The sequence below is a fragment of the Protobothrops mucrosquamatus genome, unplaced genomic scaffold (assembly GCF_001527695.2).
Source record: "Protobothrops mucrosquamatus isolate PMUCROS unplaced genomic scaffold, P.Mucros_1.0 scaffold2025, whole genome shotgun sequence".
Classification (NCBI taxonomy): domain Eukaryota; kingdom Metazoa; phylum Chordata; class Lepidosauria; order Squamata; family Viperidae; genus Protobothrops; species Protobothrops mucrosquamatus.
Genome location: NW_015388136.1, coordinates 130044 through 150009, shown reverse-complemented (window position 1 = coordinate 150009; position 19966 = coordinate 130044). Strand labels below are relative to the sequence as shown.

The 19966-nt window shown below is 37.7% G+C and overlaps 1 protein-coding gene across 1 annotated transcript in view; it reads left to right on the top strand.

The window, feature by feature from the left end:
* Nucleotides 1–5233: 5233 nt before the first annotated feature.
* LOC107294628 (UPF0705 protein C11orf49 homolog) overlaps nt 5234–19966 on the top strand; it is a gene marked incomplete in the record, with an annotated part of 143728 nt that continues 128995 nt past the window's right edge. The window contains 1 exon segment of the mRNA XM_015823877.1: nt 5234–5314. Coding sequence (XP_015679363.1) covers nt 5269–5314 — 46 coding nt within the window.

The following is a 19966-nucleotide window of genomic DNA, read 5'->3' as shown; positions in this document are numbered from 1 at the left end:
TGGAATTTCTGAGCATATTGATTATATGCCTTTGGCTATGTTGTCCAATGCGGTTGCCTCACTGATTTTGTTCCATATAGGGCAGGGGTGTCAAACTGGTGGCCCATGGGCCAGAGGCATCACGAGCAGGTCATGCCCACCCCAGCTCCGCAAAGGCAAAAAAACATTGTGATACATCACGATATGTCACGTGTCCCGATCGAGTTTGACACCCATGATAGGATATCAAACTAGTTGCATCAAGGTGTGAGAAAGCCCTCATCCTCTTTGTGACAGCAGCTGTGTATTATTCACCAGCTGCAGGCAGAAAAGCCAATGAATACAGGAATTTCATGCATTTACTCTGATCTGAAAAAGAGTTTCAGAGCATGCAGGAGAGATGTAAAGCACCTTTTTGGAATCAGATCTAAAGCACCACACAGCTGTAATCATTGCTTACCTTGGACTGATGGACTTTGTTTCATTAAATAAAATGTCAATGTAGGTAATTCATCCTTTTCCTGATTTGTCAGGACATATGCTCACAAAAGCAAAGCAAATATTATTTGGGTTATCTATCTAGATTTATAACTGAGAGTCATAGCTCTAGAACTAACAACCAAATGAAGATTAAATTAACTCTGATAATATCTCACTTGAATAAGAGCAGTGATATTTGCAGTGGATTTTGTAAGGATGTCCAGCTCTGTCAGACCACTGGGGAAGTGACAATAAGCAGAGAAAAGTGTATGAAGGACTCCAGAAACAACATCTTGTTTTTATTCAGTTCTCTTTTGAGTCATTAACAGTCAGGCGCCAGTAATGCTGAAACTTATCATTATTACAGCCACAAATGGGCTTTGATTCCAAAAGGAAGACTTTATCCTTTAGCTGGCCTTAGAAGAGAGGAAGAGAAAAAAACCTGCCATAAAAGTAAAAAATAAATTTGGGGGGGGGGGGGGAAATCCAGAGTGAAATAAAAAATGAAATTATTCAACCTTGATCTAGCATAGCAAGCATAACTAAGTAGCCCATTTCATGGCAAAAAACAATCACAGCCAGATAACAGTATCTAGCAACTCTAATTCTATTTTAAGGACCAGAATAAGAAATGTTAGGCATTGTTTCTCTGTTTTCCCTGCTTCTACTGCCCTTCCCTAAAATTTTTCCTATATCAAATGTTAGACTGGACAGTGTTTGAGGCAAAATCATTTCTCTTTACATGCATCATATTTTCTGGGGTGGAAAATACACACTCCTCCATGTCTCACTGAAGTAGTTTCATGCAGACCTACTTTGCTCAATCAATATAGAGGTGTTAATAATCCAGCAATAACTGAAAGGAGGTCACGTAACCGGGAGTTGGTCTTTTCTTTCACCTTAGTGGGCCTGATGCCTTTCGGAAGAAAAACCCCTATTCATCCTCCAACCATCTTTTTCTCCTCAGGGACAGGATGGAAGCAAAGTTTCCTACTCTTTTTGTTCACATGAAAAAAGGAACTGCTTTTTTCATGTGCTTGCAGGGAGGGAAATTGCTTACAATCTCTTGCTGCACCTGAGGAAAAGAATTGACTCTACCTGCTCCAGCATTGAGAGACAAGCTCCAGGTGAGCTCCCTTAACAACAGGGAGGACAACATCAACTTATATCCAATCTGCAGCAGAAAAGTGCTGAGAGACCTCTCAGCGTTGAGAGAAGATTAAATGGTGGGCTAGCGAAATGGAATTTGGACCTGGGAATAGGGGCATATACAGGGAAGGTTTAAAAAAAAAGTCAAGATGGGAAGCACGTCTTGCATTATAGAAACTCAGCTCCTTTTTATATGCATAAGGTGTGTGTGTGTGTGTGTGTATGTGTGTGTGGAAGTTCTGGAAGTTCATAGGTCTTGGCCTACAATCTGGAAATGTCCCCATACTTGATCTATATTCCTGCACTTTCTTTTTTTAAAAAAAAAACAAATTATTGGTTTTACAGTTTTACATTTCAGTACTTGAAAAGCAGCGTGGCGACTGGACAGTCAAAGTTCAATAACAAAGTCTCTAGTACATATCTCAGGTTGTATTATCAAAAATTCCTTCTTTATTTCCCTTAACATTCAATATATCATATTTAAATTGGTAAATTTCTAACCATGACAAACTCAATTAAAACATTTATCAATATATTTTTGCTTATATATATCCATATCCTGTTTTTAAGTTTTAACTACTTTTTCATTTTTAATTACAATAATCCAATGTGCCTTTAACATCCATAGTATTTAAATTCCTGGCGACCCAAATTTCCTTTATTTCACTGCGCAAAGGTTATAATATCTAAAATACACATATTACTTAAATATATTCTTATTCTATTTCATATATATTCCTGCACTTTCTTGTATCTGGCAGAGAAACTGACTCTGTTCTAGCAGCTATTGGTCCTGTGTATGGAAAATGTACAGTTTTAGGCTGTGCTTGCAGAACACACAGCCCGTGACTCATTTGATGATAGTTTACTAAATAAATTCAATTGCTTCATACAATTCAGTAAACAGGACAACCACATTCTAGCTTACATAAAAGCAGGGCTTTTTTTCTCATAGAACGCCCAGAACAGAGTTCCGGCACCTTTTTTGGATAGAACCTTATAGGGTAGGCAAGGCGAGTTGTATGACGTGTGTGAGTTCCAGCACCTTTTTTTTTCCAGAAAAAAAGCACTGCATAAAAGTATATTATAAAGCAGATAACAAACAAGGCCCAAAAACTTCACAAGTAGGTCTATACCTGGTGCTCTTCAGTCAGAACACATTGTTATTAGGGAAGTTCCAAAAAAAGATGTTCAAGAATTTTCCAGCAGAAGCTAGGATTGGAGGGATCCAAAGCATTTCTATTTTTTCAGACATTTCCTTGGAACAAGAAAAAGGTTAGGACACCTACAGTCATGGAACTAGCATTGTCTAGCTTCCAATAAAAGCAATGAGTTTGAAGAAGTAAAATGGAAAGAAAAACCATTAAAATGGTTTTCTATTTTATATTCTGCTTGTGCAAACTGACAAAACATAACAATAAATCAGATTAATTTTTTCTGTTCTGATTCCTTAGCTACTCAACAATTCATTCTGGGCTACTAACAGATTTAAAAACAAGTACATACATAAAGAATGATTACAAGAAAAACACCAACATACTACAGTATTGGGGACAAAAACTCACAAATCCTACTTTAAGTTAGGCTCACGCGGTATCCCAGGTCAGTTCTAAGATACCGGAAACCGGTATCAGAGTTTTTTTTAAGGCCAGCAGAGTTGAAGGCATTCAAATCTTGGGGTAATGCTTCTCCACGAGGTTGGCACAATGATAGAGAAGGCATGGCTTCTGGATCTCCTCAAGTGAAAATGTTTAATAAATAGAACTTGGAGCACACTAGCCCTCTAATATGATTATATAATTCACCTTACTTATGGTCAATTTCCAAAAGGTTGTTAATAATCAAGGCATGAAATGAAATGTAATAACCCATGCATTACTTAATCCATGATCTGTTTGATAAGCCTTAATTGGCCTGGGTACATACAACATGCCAAGCCAAAGCCAACCAGCCACATTATTGCTTAATATGATGACTGAAGTTGCTACAATTATATTGTTGCCAGATTGGGACAACACTCTTGAAAATACAAACAGAGAAACAAAGTTTTTGATTATACAATGGAGAATTGGGTTTGCATATCACATTAAGTTACCTTTCCCAAAACTCTATACCCTCCGGATGTATGGGCTTCTGAGAATTCCAGGAGTTGAAATCCGACTTCTGGACAGTGTCTAGATTGGAAGACTCTATGCCTAGACATAATGTGTAGGTTGTTTTTTTTAAAAAAAAAAATTGGCTTGGTGTAAACTTAGTGTAAACCCAGCCAACTGTCATAAACTGAAACAAGGCATGCCTTTGAGTAATACACAAATTCAACATTTTTCAGTAAGGTCAGCAGAGGGGAAGAATATGTCAGTTTTCTGGTATTTACTTTGCATTTTACCAGAATCCAGAGATCCAGCAATTAGAACCAGGTGCCAAATACTATCTTTGAGCTTTTCCTCAGTGGTTTAACATGCCATAGTTCTTCTATGGCAATAAAAATAATTGACAGGTTTTCTGGACTATGGCCTCCATTCTGAATTTACAGGATCTTGCCTACCCAAAGTATGATCCTCATAGGGTATCTACAGTTTTCAGATAAAGATTGGCCAATATAAAATCAGTGATGCCTGATACATCTTGCTGACCATCAACTTAAGCTGTTGCTAATCTTAAGCATCTCCCCATATCTCATTTCACCCTCTAAACAATTAACTTGATTCCATTCTTTGTTAAAGGGTGGTTAAGTATTTATTTTTTAGTATCTTGGGGCTTTTTTTGAGATGTAAAAAACCCAGGAAGAGCATAATACTGTTTATATCTTGGATTATGCATTGAAGAGGGAACATTGATATTGCCATGACATTCTGGTGTCAATATTAGCTGGAAATGAAACATTAGTGTCTATGAGATACAAGTAGTCCTTGACTTATGACCATTTGTTTAATTGATGGTTCAAAGTTGCAAATGGCCTTGCAAAAAGTGATTTATAACTGTACTTGCACTTACAACCATTGCACTACCCTCATGTTCATGTGATTGCAATTTGGGCGCTTGGTAGTCAGCTTGCATTTATGGCCAATTGCTACATTCTGCAGTCATGTGATTGCAATTAGTGGCTTCGGGGACAAACACTGAACCACGAACTAGCTACATGGGTCGAGTCCACAAAACATAAGATAGAACGAGGTTGGCTAGATTGTGGTTCAGGCATTCAGAGCACCGACAATTTCAGCTGTGAAGTACTATAACTTAAAACACTGCAGAGCTGGGATTTTTAAGGAGAGAGCGCATCTTCCTCTGGCGAACAAAACCACTACCAATCACAACGGGAGGGCGAATTATTGTTGTTACAAAACAACGTCCATCGAGGAAAGCGCTGAACTACGCCTTCCTCTACCGAAGCACCTTCGGCCGCGAAAATAAAAGTGCATGCAAAAGTGAAGCAAATCTTAAAAGATTATTTGACGAAGGAGCAACCGGCTACCCGTCCCAGGGGGAAAGCCGAGGAAGAGTCTGGAAGAGAAGGACAGTTCCCGGTGCAACCTCGATCCCCTTCCTCCAAAGGATTCCGACGGCCGGCTCTTGTTTCTGGCCGGAAGTCATTTTCCTCGCGGCGGCGTCTGGTGTCCTAGAAACGGCCCGGCGGCCGAGAGCGGGAGAGCGTTGACAACGATGCTGAACGCGGATCGCCTCTCTCAGCCGGGGCTCGAGTATCTGGGTGAGGCTCCAGCGGGCGCGGCGGGAAGAGGAGGAGGAGGAAGAGGAGGAGGAGGAGGGGATGGAGATGCAAGTAGCTTCTCCGTTCTCGCCGTGGGGCGAGGGTTGCCTTCCCGGGAGGGAGGGAAGGAGGGAAGATTCTGGGCTCCCTCGGGCCTTTCTTGCCTGGGATGATGTGCCTGCCTGCCTGGAGTCTGCTTCCCCCGCGGCGCAGAGTACGATGACCTCGCCGTTGCTCGCTTGGGAAGGCTGGTTGGGGCTGTCGGCTTGCCAGCCCTCGGGCGACTTGCCCCGGTCGGTATTTTCCTCTCCGTCCTAGGTGGGGGGATACGATCCTTTAAGGCAGTGTTTCTCAACCTTGACCATTTTAAGGCATGTGGACTTCAACTCCCAGAATTCCACAGCCAGCATTGCTGGCTGTGGAATTCTGGGAGTTGAAGTCCACATGCCTTAAAATGGTCAAGGTTGAGAAACACTGCTTTAAGGGACCCGGACGAGCAAGCGTATCGCTGGAAGTGCTTGCTCGCTTTCGGAGCTTGGGACTAAATGGTGCTGTAAAGGGAAAACTGGAAGACACGACCGATGTAACCATTTCGAATATAACCGTTTGAAGTAATAAACATTTATTTATATTGTAGTAATATATCGCTCTGGATGTGGCTATAGGATTAAAGAAGACCCTACCTGTCCCCGTGTACTTTGTGCTTCCTTCTGCCATCTTTTAATGATAAACTGTCATTATTTATTGTTTTATCCTTGTAATGGTTACTGGTTTTAATGTTGTAAGCTGCCCAGAGTCGCCTCTAGATAAAATAGTTGGCAAATAAAAGAGAAAGAAAGAGAAAAAGAAAGAGAGAGAGAGAGAGAGAGAGGAAGGAAGGAAAGAGAGAGAGAGAGAGAGAGAGAGAGAGAGAGAGAGAGAGAAAGAAAGAAAGAAAGAAAGAAAGAAAGAAAGAAAGAAAGAAAGAAAGAAAGGCTATGTTACAATAATAGCGTAAATGAGTGATTGTTCATCACCTGGTTCTCCGAGCAGTGATGCTTCTGAGGAAGAGGCCTGATTCACATACTGATAAGCCATAGTTTGTTGAACCATGGAACAGTTATAAGATTTACCAGACACCTATTGTTTAGGTTCACATAATCCTAAATTAAACAAAGTGCAATAACAATATGTGTTGGTGCAATGTGAGAGCCCACCAATTGTGGTTTAATCAGTAAGTCATTGATCAGCAAATTATGGCTTAACACAATGTGGGAACCTAGTCACTATGAGGAAATTTCATTTACCACTGTAAACTATAAAAATGCTTAATATCTAAATGTTTTATAATTTTCACCTTCCCCCCCCCCCAATAATATATTTACTCTGTGTAACTGCACTTGCAGGCTATGTTTAATTGGGTTATTATGCTGTGTGAACCCTAGTTATTTTGTCTCAAGAATAGGCAAATTTTTAAAATTATCTCAGTAGTTACATATCCTACCTGAATTAGGATGTAGCAGCTAGGTTGTATCATACAAACAAACTTAAGATGCTCTTCTGGCCTTTGGACAGAGAGATGTGAGCCTAAAAGGGGCCTGCCAAAATAGGAAATGCTAGGCACCACCATCATTATTATTACTATTTCCTTCTCTTCTGGAGTGTTGGGGAGAAAAGGAGTGAATTAGAAACAAAATTGGGATGAAGGTGGCTAAATTTTTCTACACCCCAGCCATCTAGTTGTCAGTTGAAAAGATGTTGGGATACAGGGCCAGTAGTCATCCTAATGCCTTTTATTAATTGTTTTGCCTATAGATAATTAGGTTAACAGTCACCTAGAAATGGTAGTGGGTTTTTGAGTGGATCAAAATCATTTTGAGTTCTCTGTTTCAACAAAAAGTTAAAGCCAAATCAAAATTTGACGTGTTGCCTTAATCTTCAAAGGTAAAACAATTAAAAAATTGTAAAATAAGAATTATCTTATTAATAAACATATTCTGCAAACAACTTCAACTATAAAACGTACTCATATAGTTGACTAATATTAAAATAAATAAATATAAAAAAGTTTAGTTTTAATATTACATTTCTGCTATATGTAGAACTTAAAATCTAATACCCCAAAATTTTGAATCCCTGTTCAAAAAGGAAAATCTTAGTCATTAAATTGCATCTATGCCATTTAGAATGCCTGTAATGTTAACATTGCACTTTATATCTCGGCTGGGGGAGGAATACTTTTTTTTTAAAAAAAGTTGTTGAATAATTCTTTGTTTAACATGAATCTAGTGAAAGTAAGCAAGGTTTGGAAAAACACCTTTGAATCTTTTTTGGCATTGACTTATAGTTGTTCAAACAGCATTCTTTGAAGAGAATAGTAACCCTCCTCCAGGTGCTTTATTGTATTTCTCAAGGTCTTGCTAATAGTATTATTCAGCTGTGAGACTATAGGTAATTGTGACAAGAGAAACCAAATCAAGTTAATCTTATTCAGACTGTTTGTTGCCCTGGGCTGTCATATCAGGTGTTCTTTGAAGAGATGCTTAACTCAGCTTCTTGACTTTTGGGGATGGGTAAACTATCTTATAAACACTCTTTGTCATGTGCACATAAAAATCATGCAAGTTAATTGGGTGCTTCCAAAATCCCTTCTGCCATATTGTAGTGAATATTCCATATTCACAATATTTTCTATATGGCATTTAATTACAACAAAACATATTTCTGTGCATATTTTTCTTTACTCATCACAACATTTATGTTCAATATACTTGTAGAAGTTGATGTTTCAAAAATTACTTCTCATTGGTAATGGGAAGTTGCAATGTCAGTTGCTTGGTTTAATAAGGAATAATATAACTTAAGCTTTCTTTCCCAGTAAAGAAAAAATTTGCACAGAAATATGTTTTGTTGTAATTAAATGCTATATAGAAAATTTTGTGAATATGGAATATTCACTACAACATTGCAGATATAATGTGTCCACTAAATTCGTTTTTGGGGAATTTGGAGGTGGGTGCATTCCTTAAAAAATTAAAAAAAAATGGAATGAGAAAGTAAAATTTAGAGGCCGTAGAGAGAAAAAAAAATCCATTTGTTATGTCAAACAGAATAACAGGATTGCAGAAGGAAAATCAGGTTTATTTTGAAATGAAAACATGGTTAATTTGCAATTGTTTAAACAGGAAGTATTGATATGAGGCCCAAAAAAAGAGTCAAACTAATTGCTGGAGTTAAGGATGTTACCAATATGGAAACTAGGTAGTGAAATAAATTCTAATAATATTACTTAGTTTTTGCAAAATATGCTTAGTTTCTATAAAATACAATTTAAGTATAAGTAGTCCTCGATGTACATCCATTCTTTTAGTGAATGTTCTACGTCAGTGATGGCGAACCTTTTAGAGATTGAGTGCCCAAACTGCAAACCAAAACCCACTTATGCATCGTCGAGTGCCAGGTGAGTGTGGCCCATTGGCTGGATGTGGCCAATTGGGTGGGCGGGGCTGCAATGGTAATGGCAGACTGGGTGGGACTAAAAAGTTCAATCAATCAATTGCAACTTTGCAAGAACTTTTTTTCCTCGCGAGAAGTTGAAATTGACTGATTGAACCTTTTTTCTTTTTTTTTTTGCACATGGCGGCGGAGGCCTAGAGCAAAAAGGTTTTATAAAACCCAGCTGAAGGCCTAGGACTGGGGCAAGACGCGTGTGCCCACAGAGAGGGCTCTGAGTGCCGCCTCTGGCACCCGTGCCATAGGTTCACCACCACTGTTCTAAGTTATAACAACACAAAAATGTGTCTTATAACTTGTCCTCACACTTCTAACCATTGCAGCATCCCCATAGTCACATTATCAAATTTTGGGCACTTGGCAACCAGCATGCATTTACAACAGTTTCAGTGTCCCGGGGACATGTGAACACCATTTGCAATCTTCCCAGTTGGCTTCTGACAAGCAAAGTCAATGAGAGAGGGTGGATTCACTCAATGAGCATGTGATTCACTTAACTTCACTTTGGTAAGTGATTTCCTTATCAAATGTGGTAAAAGGCACAAAATTGGGCACAACTCAATTAATAATCAACTTGCTTAGCTAATAGAAATTCTGGTCTCAATTGTGGCTGTACGTCAAGGACTACCTGTATTACAACAGCCCTGTAAATTAGGCCAACATAATTACCACATTTTGTGGAGTCCTTGGTGCTCTCTGAGCTTGGTGGTTACCTAGCTGATGATGTTATCTTGTCTAGTAATGAAATTTCTGCAAGCAAACAACCAAGCTCAGCGCACCAAGGACTCCAGACTTTCATCCTGCAGTAACGTATTATCTTGTAATGTAATCACATTTTAGATGCCACAGTTCAGGCATAATGATTTTCCTGTGGCCTCTTTGTGAATTTTTTGGCTATTCATCCGGGACCTTTCACATTCTTAGCTCTACCATGTTTGATTCTGTTTCTCAGCCTTGAATTCTTGGTTCCTTTGATGAAACTTGGCCTTTTCAGTGAAGCGGTTTATATATTCCATCTCTAATTGAGGGCTTACTCTTCATAGAGCAATTTTGAAACTTTTAATTATTTTCTCTGTTGAGTTAAGTTCCTTTCCTTCCCCTCTCTACTAGAATCCTTTTTCCTTCATCTTGTGCCAGCTGTGGACATGTGAGAACATGACTCCCTGCCAGCGAAACTGCATTTTATAGAGCTTGGGTCTAGTCAGTGCCAGAGATGTTGTGCTCTCTCACAAAAAGGAAATGCTGAGGAATTGGTGTTTTTCTGCCATTACCAGCCAGAGAGTTCTTGACTTTTAATATAATACCTGAAAACCAGCTCCCGAAGCACTACGTATATGCATGTTAATTTCTGGTCATGTTTTCCTTCCTTTCTAGCTTGCCACCTATCTTCATATAATTAAGTAATTAACATAAACATGTATTTAGTTCAGTTAACTAAAACTAGTAAGATGCTAATTTAGTTAGATCTGCAGCCTGAGTTCCTGCAGCACACATTTGGGTTGTTTGCATTTAATGCATCATGGGAATGCTGCTACTGTTTTTTCCTGAAAATAAGACCCAGTCTTATTATTTATTTATTTTGCCTCCAAAAGAGGCACGAGGTCTTATTTTGGGGGTATCTTTTTTACACAGTCTCACCTCGCAGTGGCGACACCGACAGCCCCGCCCAGCCGGCCCACTTTTTCTGTGGCCGAAGGAAATGCCTCTGCAGCTGAGAACGGAGCTCTGACCTGCATTTTGTCGTCAGAGGCCTTCCGGAAAGGCCTCTGCAGCCGAGAGCCGATCTACAGATTCAATCTCAGCTGCAGAGGCATTTCCTTCAGCTTCAGAAGAAGTGGGCTGGAAAGGCAGGTGTCGATTCATGGGAGGCCTGGTTGCAACGGTAAGCTCCACTCCCTCACCCCCACCCTAGCTTGATTTTTAGGTGTGTGCCTCGCCCCAAAACTAGGGGTTATTTTTGGGGTAGGGCTTATATTACGCCCACCCCCCCAAAATCAAGCTAGGGCTTATTTTTTGGGTAGGTCTTACTTTCGGGGAAACATGGTAGTATGATTTTTAAACCATTGTTTATGGCATAGCAGCTATGATACCAGACAGTTGTTGTGCATCTAATAAACGATGGCTAGCAAAATATTACACAATTGGTTTCATAAAGCAAAAAAACGGGTTAGATCCAGACTAAATCAGCCACTATTGTAACTAAGTGCTTTTAATTTTTCCCATTATTTTCAGATGGGATATATATTCAGCTAATTAATTTGCTTAGTTCTTTCTGAGTTCTAAAGAAAATATTTCAAAATATTTAAGAGGGGAAAAGATACAAAAAAACCCTATTATTTGTCATTTTGGGAACAAGCAAGAAGATGGAAGAAGAGAAAACTCTTTGGCATGTAGCATGCCCTATACCTCTGAGCTAACTTGTTGTCATCCGGTGCAGTGAAGGATGCTATTCTGTTACCATATTGAAAAATAATTCAACTGCCATTCCATTCAGCTCTTGTATATGCAATGGGGTTCCACCTCAAATAGTAGATGTCTTGAAAAAAACCTGAAATAATGGAAGCAAAAATGATAGCAGTATGTGAAAAGCACTAATATGGAATATATAAATCCTTCCGTTCTCCACCATTCAGTCAGAACTGAAGAAGCTTCTTGGATGAGGAGCAAAACATCTTCAAGGAAGAACAAAGTCCAGTTGCGCTATGAAAAAACACCTTTGGGACAGCCATAGCCTGAATGACTGAGAATCTCCGTAGACACTAATATTTCTTACTAATATGTAAGAAAAAGAACTCAGGATTTTAATAAACGTTAAGTCTGATTTAGGCAAATGCAGCTCTTACTTTTGTATCAACAAAAGTATAATGTCCTGATCAAGAGAAATGACACTGTAATTTTATTTCACTTTGATCAAACCTCACTTGGAGTAGTCTGCACAATTGAGCAATGCTTTTCAAGGAGGACATTGGCGATTAGGAACATGTTCAGAGAAAGTTGACAGATTGGGTTTGGCAACCAAATTCTATGTAGCAATATAGCTCCACGGAGACGACATTTAAAAGCCAACAGATACCATCAAAAGAATTTCAGTGAAATATTAGAAAGAACTTCCTGATTGTATTTTCTGTACCTCAGAAAATAGCAGATTGCATGTTACTAGGTTTTTAAGCAGATTCTGGTGATTAAAGATATCTAGGATCGAAATATCCAAAGATCTTCATGTTGTAGGGAATTGAACTACGGTAGGTGATCTTTAAGAACCCAACCTTTGGCTGAACTATTCATCATACTAAGTCAGGAGATTTGAAACTATGATTTGTTGAACACACCAGCCAGACTCATAGTCAGACTGAATTTTAAAAAGATGACACAATATGTAAAGTAAAAGTCAACATCATGCTGTGAATCCGATCAGGAATTAGAATAGGAAAGGAAAGAAAATACTTCCATGGCAATAATACGTTTGCTTATCAGTAATAATGCCAACTATTAACTTACGCTTGATACTGCTGACTGGCTACCATGAATGAAAACAATTTGTGTTTGATACAAAAATAAATGAGAGAATGACTAAAAACAAGGTTGCTTAGTGGCTTCAGGAAGCAGTGTGTTGTCTTTGCTATGCTAGCTAAAAACACAAAAGTGTTTGTTTTCAGTTGAGCTCAAGACTGAGAAATGCTTTTGTTCTTAATTTAGATTCTGTTTGACCATGTTGTTCTTAGTGGTAAAATACTCCCAGATTGTACAGACTCAGAACACATGTCCTAGATCAGCAACATAACCCATGCATTGTAACTTTATCTACGGAATGACATGCCAGGCCAACTCATTTTGCCAGGCAATGGAAGGGACCCCCTCCTCCTCTGAACAGTTGTGATGGAATTAATGATGAATCACACAAAGTCCTGCAAAGCAGAGAATGCTATTGGCATAAACTGTTATTTTTCTTTTTGGACCTTTTGTCTTATTCCAGTTGCTATATTATGATGTCAAATATGAATATAAAAAGGCTAAAAGAATTGGTTCTACTGGAAATACGTAAGCATTATTTTAGTTAATCTGATGTTTGAGAATTATTAAGGAGAGTTAGAATTTCCAATTTTTTATTCCAGCTCTGGTCTGTGGTCTGTTCAGCATTCCTGAATAGAATAAGCATTTAAAAAAAAGCTGTAGCCTAAAACAACTGATTCTGAAATGCTGATTTTTGCATGATATGTATGTATGTGTGCAGGCAACCTTCAAGTTAGTCTTAACTGCTGATGACTTCGTAGACAAGTCCATGCAGCTTTTTTGGCAACATTTTTTGGAAGTGGTTTGCCATTGCCTTCTTCATAGGGCTGAGAGAAAATGACTGGCTCAAAGTCACCCAGCTGGTTTTATGCCTAATTGCGTGACATACTGAAAAAAATGAAAAAAATAAAAATGAAATGAAATACTGTATTGAGCTAAGATATAATTAGAATATTTATTGCTCAGAATATTTTGTGAATCCAACTAGTGTGTTTAATTTATTATGTGTTACAAGAATGTAGACAGTTGGATTCATGGAGATAAACATGGTTTAGTTAGCCATGAAATAGCACTGACAGTAAACATGTAGTATCAACATAAACAATAGCTGGTTCTGAAACCAGTGTTTGAGGATTTTACAATATCTTGAAGTTGCTATTCTAAGCATGCTTATTGTGGATATCAACATCTGCAGTTGGAGCAAGAGGAGCAAATCATAAAATGTATTGCACTATTTTGATTTCTACATTTATTATCACAACCCATGTATATAAAGGATGGAGCTGCTTCAACTGATTCCTGCGGTTGTGGAAATAATAAGATACATCTTAAGGCAAAAATTATACTCTTTAAATGCATGATTTTCTTCTTTTTAGGTTTTTTTTTAAAATTAACACTGCTATTCTGGGTTTAGCTTCCAAAACTTTTAACAGACAGTAAAGAGATCTCAGTGGCTGAAAAGAAATGAACTTATATTATGCCAAACATTTGGATTTTTAGTTTTCTGTAGTGTGAGCCTGGTTCTGTTTGCATATAATTTTTTCCCCGTTCAGTCATGTCAGAATAAGTCCCTGCAGCAAAAACTTGGCAAGTTTTTTCAGATGTGGTTTGCCATTGCCTCCTTCCTAGGACTGAGAGAAAGTGATGGGCCTAGGCCTAAGGTCATCCAGCTGGTTTTGTGCCTAAAGTAGGACTAGAATTTCTGTTTTCCTGATTTCTAGTCTGATGCCCTAACCACTACACCAAACTAGCTGTCTTGCATACAAATAAATCCCACTAAATTCAGAGAAACTAATCTTGGGTAATGAGATTGTAACTTCTAGGCAGCCTACAACATATAGGATAAAGCATTAATAAAATTGTAAATCCATACATTGAAGCAATAATTAATAAACTCTTAACACCATAAATAAACTCATGGTTGCTATCAAACAAGTCTGAATGTTCTCTTAAATGTACTGTTTTCATCTTCTGAAACATCAGGTTATGTTACCTGACTATTACCAACTTAACAGGATATTAGCTGCCAAGACAAAACTATTCTACTGGTTCATACCCTGAATAATTCAGTGGGTTCTAGTTGTTATGCTGAGACATATTTTTGGCACATTAGTCATATATTCTGTCTATGGCCATTTGGATTCAAACTTTTATATTGTCACAGATGAAAAGGAGAGGGCAATAAAGAAAAAGTAATAAAGCACTGTGATAATGTGTTTTCTGATAAGCTATAATCCTGCCAAATGTACTGTTCTTTATTTTCTAAAGGTCATAGTGCCACCACAGCATGTAGAAAAGATATTTGTGCAGTATGTTAATATATTTTCTAATAGTAATTAACACATTCTTAAGTACTATTACTGGGATCTAGAAATACGATATGGTTAGAATGAAAATCAAGGCATTGTTGGCATAAAATATTATACTGTTGCAGCATCATGACTTGTTTCTCATCAAAATAAAATTAACAGTAACATAAAAATCAAATAGAGGAGAAAGGGAGCTGTTTATGATTTGCTACTGTTGATCAGAGCTTTTCAAATTGTGCTCCTAGAATTCCATGAGAACGTGATGGGTTCCATGAGTGTCTAAGGGCAAAAAAAAAAAAAAAAAGTCCACATGAACAAAGACAGTGTTCTTCCACTAAACAATTTACCCTTCATCAGAAGCCCCAGAGACTTTTTTTTTTTTTAAACTAACAGGGTTCCACAGAGTTGAAAATTTTAAAAACTCCTGCTCTAGGCTCGTCCAAGGTACTGATGTCAGACTGGATTATAGTTGCTTAGATCCTTTTTCACTTTTTTGAAGAATAGAACATTTTATCTCCTCCAGTCTTCTGCAATCTTTCAACAATATTTCTTAAAAATACATAAATGTTTGGCATATAGGATATATCTAGTCTCACTCAGAATAAATATATTTGGCTTGATTATGTTTCCAAAAATCTCTCAATTGCATTCTTGCCCCTTCAACCTTTTTTTCCATAATTATATAACAACACATATCGTCTTTTGAGATGGTTGAGATGAACTAAGAGTTTTTTTACCATTTTTCTTCTTAGTATTTTGCCATCATACTCTAGCAGCTACCCTGATCCCTTTTTCATATTTTTATTTTGTTTGTACTGTATGCAAATCTTTTGTTTTTATTTTTTAACATCTTTACTAACCTTAATTCACTTTGAGGTTAACCTTAATTCACTTTGAGGTTGTTTTTTTTTTTACTTTACTTCTATCGCAGTGATGGCGAACCTTTTAGAGACCGAGTGCCCAAAAACTGGCTGCGCCCCCACTCCACCTCCTACCCCGCCCCTGCTCCGCCTCCACCCCACCTGCCTGCAGGGCCACTCACCGCCTCCAGGGCCCACTGCAGATCGCCCAGGCAGCCCAGCAGCGCCATGGCCACGCCCTCTGCCCATGCCCCGCATCATCAACTGTGCGGGATGAGGCATGAGGGCAGAGTCTTGTCTTCGCTGCCTGGCTGCCATGTCCTTGGCTGCGCTGCTCTGTGTGGGCCACGCTCGGGGGCGACTCTCCTCCAGGGGGGCTTCTAGTGAGGGTCGTAGGGGGAGGCGAGGCTGGGGCAACGGCACGTGTGCCACAGAGAGGGCTCCGAGTGCCGCCTCTGGCACACGTGCCATAGGTTCGCCACCACTGTTCTATCGGGTATACCTTGCTCTGAGTAATATTCCTTAATAATTTTGTGATTCATTAACTTGCCCCCTATCTTCTCTAGCTGCACTTACACAGTGGTAGGTATTCCTATCTGGTAGACAGGTATGAACAGCTAAATATAAGAAGCTGCTCAGCGGTTCCATAGAGATTATTGTCAAACATTTGTTTTCCATAAAACTTTCAACTTAAGAACCAATTTGGTCTAGTGGTTAAGACACCAGGCTAGAAAGCAGGAGACCATGAGTTCAAGTCCCATTTTAGCCATGAAAGCTAATTGCCTGAACTTGGGCCAGTCACTCTCAGCCCAACTCACCTCACAGGGTTGTTGTTTGGGGGGAAATAGGAGGGGGAAGGAGTATCAGGTATGTTAGCTGCCTTGAGTTATTTGTAAAAAATAATAAAGGTGGTATGCAAACAAACACACATCAAATTCCTGGGTGTGCAGCTAACGAGTAGGCTGACTTGGTCGCTCAACAGTGAGAAACTGGTGAAGCGGGCACAGCAGCGCCTGCATTTTCTGCACCGCATGAGAAAAGCACATCTTCCTTCCCTTATCCTGAGCATTTTCTACAGGGGGACGATCGAGAGCATCCTGTCATACAGCATCACAGTCTGGTTTGGAGGCATCACTGCTTCAGACAGGAAGGCACAAAAGAGAGTGGGGAGAATGGCCGAAAAGATCATTGGCAGTTCCCTCCCTCCCATCCAGGACATAGCACAGAAGCGTTGCTTGAACAAGGTCCGTAAGATTATCTGGAACACTACACATCCTCTTCACGACCTGTTTTCCTTGTTACCTTCTGGGAGGAGGCTTCGTGGTATCCGAAGCAGAACATCCAGATTCAGCCATAGTTTCATTCCATACAGCATTAACCTTGTGAACTCTCAAGCTTCCTTCTTCCGTTATATATTCAAGTTGGACAATATTTAATATTTATTTGCTACGTATATGTAGAGATGTGGGTCTATACATATGTTGTTCATAGTATGTTTAGGTGTGTGTCATGTATGTGTTTTCTTTGAGAGCGGGCAACTAAATTTCATTTTTGATGTGTGCCATTGTGCCCACAGTATAAAAATGACAATAAAGGTTATCTTATCTTATCTTATCTTATCTTATCTTATCTTATCTTATCTTATCTTCTTCCTTTGTATTCATGTAGAATCGGGCATGAGAAAGTAAATTTGTTCATATAAAACTCCTTCCATTAAATATGGTTTGAGAATGTTTAATATAATTAAACAGATAAGTGTGAATTAAGATAAAGCTATCATAAATTTATTGAAATTTAAAATGCAAAGAGAAAAAAAAATTAAAACCTAACCTCAACACCCTTGCAAGGAAGTAACAACTTGGGAAATTGATACCAATTTCTGCTGGCTGAGAGCCATCAGCCATAAAATTTTAAACTTGTGTATCTGAGAAATACTTGAAGTAGAACAATTACCATGAAATATATGTATAAACTATACACAACAAATATATACCAAGTCACATACACCACTATCTCAGACTTTTATCTAGAGCTAATATTGTTGGGAAACTAAGGAGTTTTGGAAAAAAAAACCACAGCTCTCATTTGTGCCAGTGGAATATTGTATTAATTATGTAAAATTGTAAAAGTACCCTTTCAAACATTTGAAACAAATCATTGTATAATGTTTCTATTTTTAGTATACAAATTTAGCACACTAAAATGTCTCATAGTTGCAGATCTCACAGTGAGTGTGCTAAGATGATGCGTTCATAGATTCTATAATAAAGTTGTTAGGTATTTGAAGTATCCTGCCCCATTACTCATGACAAGGAATGTCTTAATTAAGTATAATATGGTAGTATTCATTGTGTTTTTAATTTACTTATGGTGATTATATTGCATCTTTCCTCCAAATAATTCATTGTATTGTATGTTGTTCTTCTGCATTTTCAACTTTATTGCAGCTTTGTGATGTAAGTTAGGTCCTTCAAACATCAGCCAGTATGTTTCATGGCTTAGTAACATTTGAGCATAATATTTTCTAATCCTATGGTTCTGTATAGCTAGAAAAAGAGTTGATCTGCCAAGAATGTATAATATTGAATGAAAATTAATGTTTGGCTTCATATATCACATTAGCCCTTAAAATTAGCATAACTAATTAGCTTAGCATATCTTTAACCCAGCCTGTTGTGATTTATTTAGTAAGGTTAAACAATTTGTATAGCAAAGCTGTATGAATCTTATCAGTGTCTGTCTCAATAATCCAGTATTTTATACAAGTTAACTTGCAAGTAAGCGTTAATTTTAATTTCATTTCGCTTTTAAACATAATATTTAACTCTTCTGCCATAAAGTCATGTATATAAGTATGTTTTTTTCTGTTTTGAATACTTTTTTTCAAGAAACAGAAAAAGCTAAAGTAAATATTTCTTTNAAAAAATGGCGGACAGCCTTGCTTGGCGACCCCCGTGAAATGGTCGATCGACCCCAAATGGGGTCCCGACCCATAGGTTGAGAACTGCTGCATTAGCCAATCTAAATAAAGTTAACTGAATCAGAATCTCTTTAAGCAGAAATGTGGAAGTTTCTTCTGTATTTTTGTTTCTGATATACACGGTACTTTTTTATTTCTATTATATGTGCTTGAATAGGACATTGTTTAAAACATACAGTTTGACTCTGTCTGATTAACATTCAGAATGTTACAATGCTAGTATCACTTTTGTCACCAATAGACATCATATCAAAATATATATTTCAAGATCATGAAAGATAAAATCAAGCTCAACTTCTGGTGATTTTATATCCATTTAGATATTTTGGAAACAGTATGAAAGTGGCATGCCATTACTTTCTTCTAGTCAATGGAATGGACTGAGTTATTAGTTTGAGGAGATGATATCTTCTGGAAAATATATGATAAAGATAGGGAAATTGTGTTGTACATTTTTCATGCAAGAAATTTTTTTAAAAAAATAAAGAGTAATTAAACAAGGAATTTCATACTTAAAAGCTTTTAAAAATACAAATGTAATGGATTTTTATAAGCCAGAATATATATCTACCATCCATCCATTCATCCAGCCCATCCATCCACCCACCCATCCATCTTGCTGTATCATGCTATAACTTAAAACCTGTAGTATTTTATTTATAAAAAATGAGTATCTTTAACATTTTAGCTTGAAATTGGTGCTTATGAATTACTCCTGTCATTAGTGCTCATTTACCTGGGTGTGGACAGAGTTAAGTCAGTTTCAAATTGCAGTCCTTTAAATTACTATATATTTTTTAATTTTTCTACGTCTCTGAGCCTAATTTGGGGAATTTGGAAATCTTGTTTATTGTTGCTATTTTTAAACCACAAGGAGTCAAGATATGTTGTTTATCACCTAGAGATCTACCAGTAACTCCATTTTCTACCGATAGAACAATAGGTGAGATGCTTTGGGCTCAATTTTTGTTATCCCAGGTTTGACTGATCATTGGGCTTGACAGCTCATACACTTTTTTTTTTAAAAAAAGCAACAGAGCAAACAAGCAGCTCTCAACAAAAGACTTGATATTTTATAGATAATTATGAGTAAGATTAATTTCCTCTAGTGAATTAGAACAGCTGTTTATTATACTTGTTTTATTATTACTGATGGTTTAACCATATTGAACACAGATTGAATACTTGATTTTTATTTTATCTTAGAGTAATGAACCCTTATGTTTATTTCAATTACTGATGTATTTTATTAATTAAATTTTGTCAGCTTTCCATATCTCTACAAACTGTTTCCAATTTTTCTTAGTACAATCAAGCAAAACATAACATGCTTGATAGAAATGACTTACAGCAGAACACAAATTTTCTTCAGTAACCTGTTTCCTATTTGAGAGAGACTTCCAAGAAAAAAATAAGGAAATAATGTTGACTTGACTAGAAGAATCACAGCCATATGGAGCAATCTCCTCCCTGTCCCAAATTTCAATGAGCCTCATTCCTA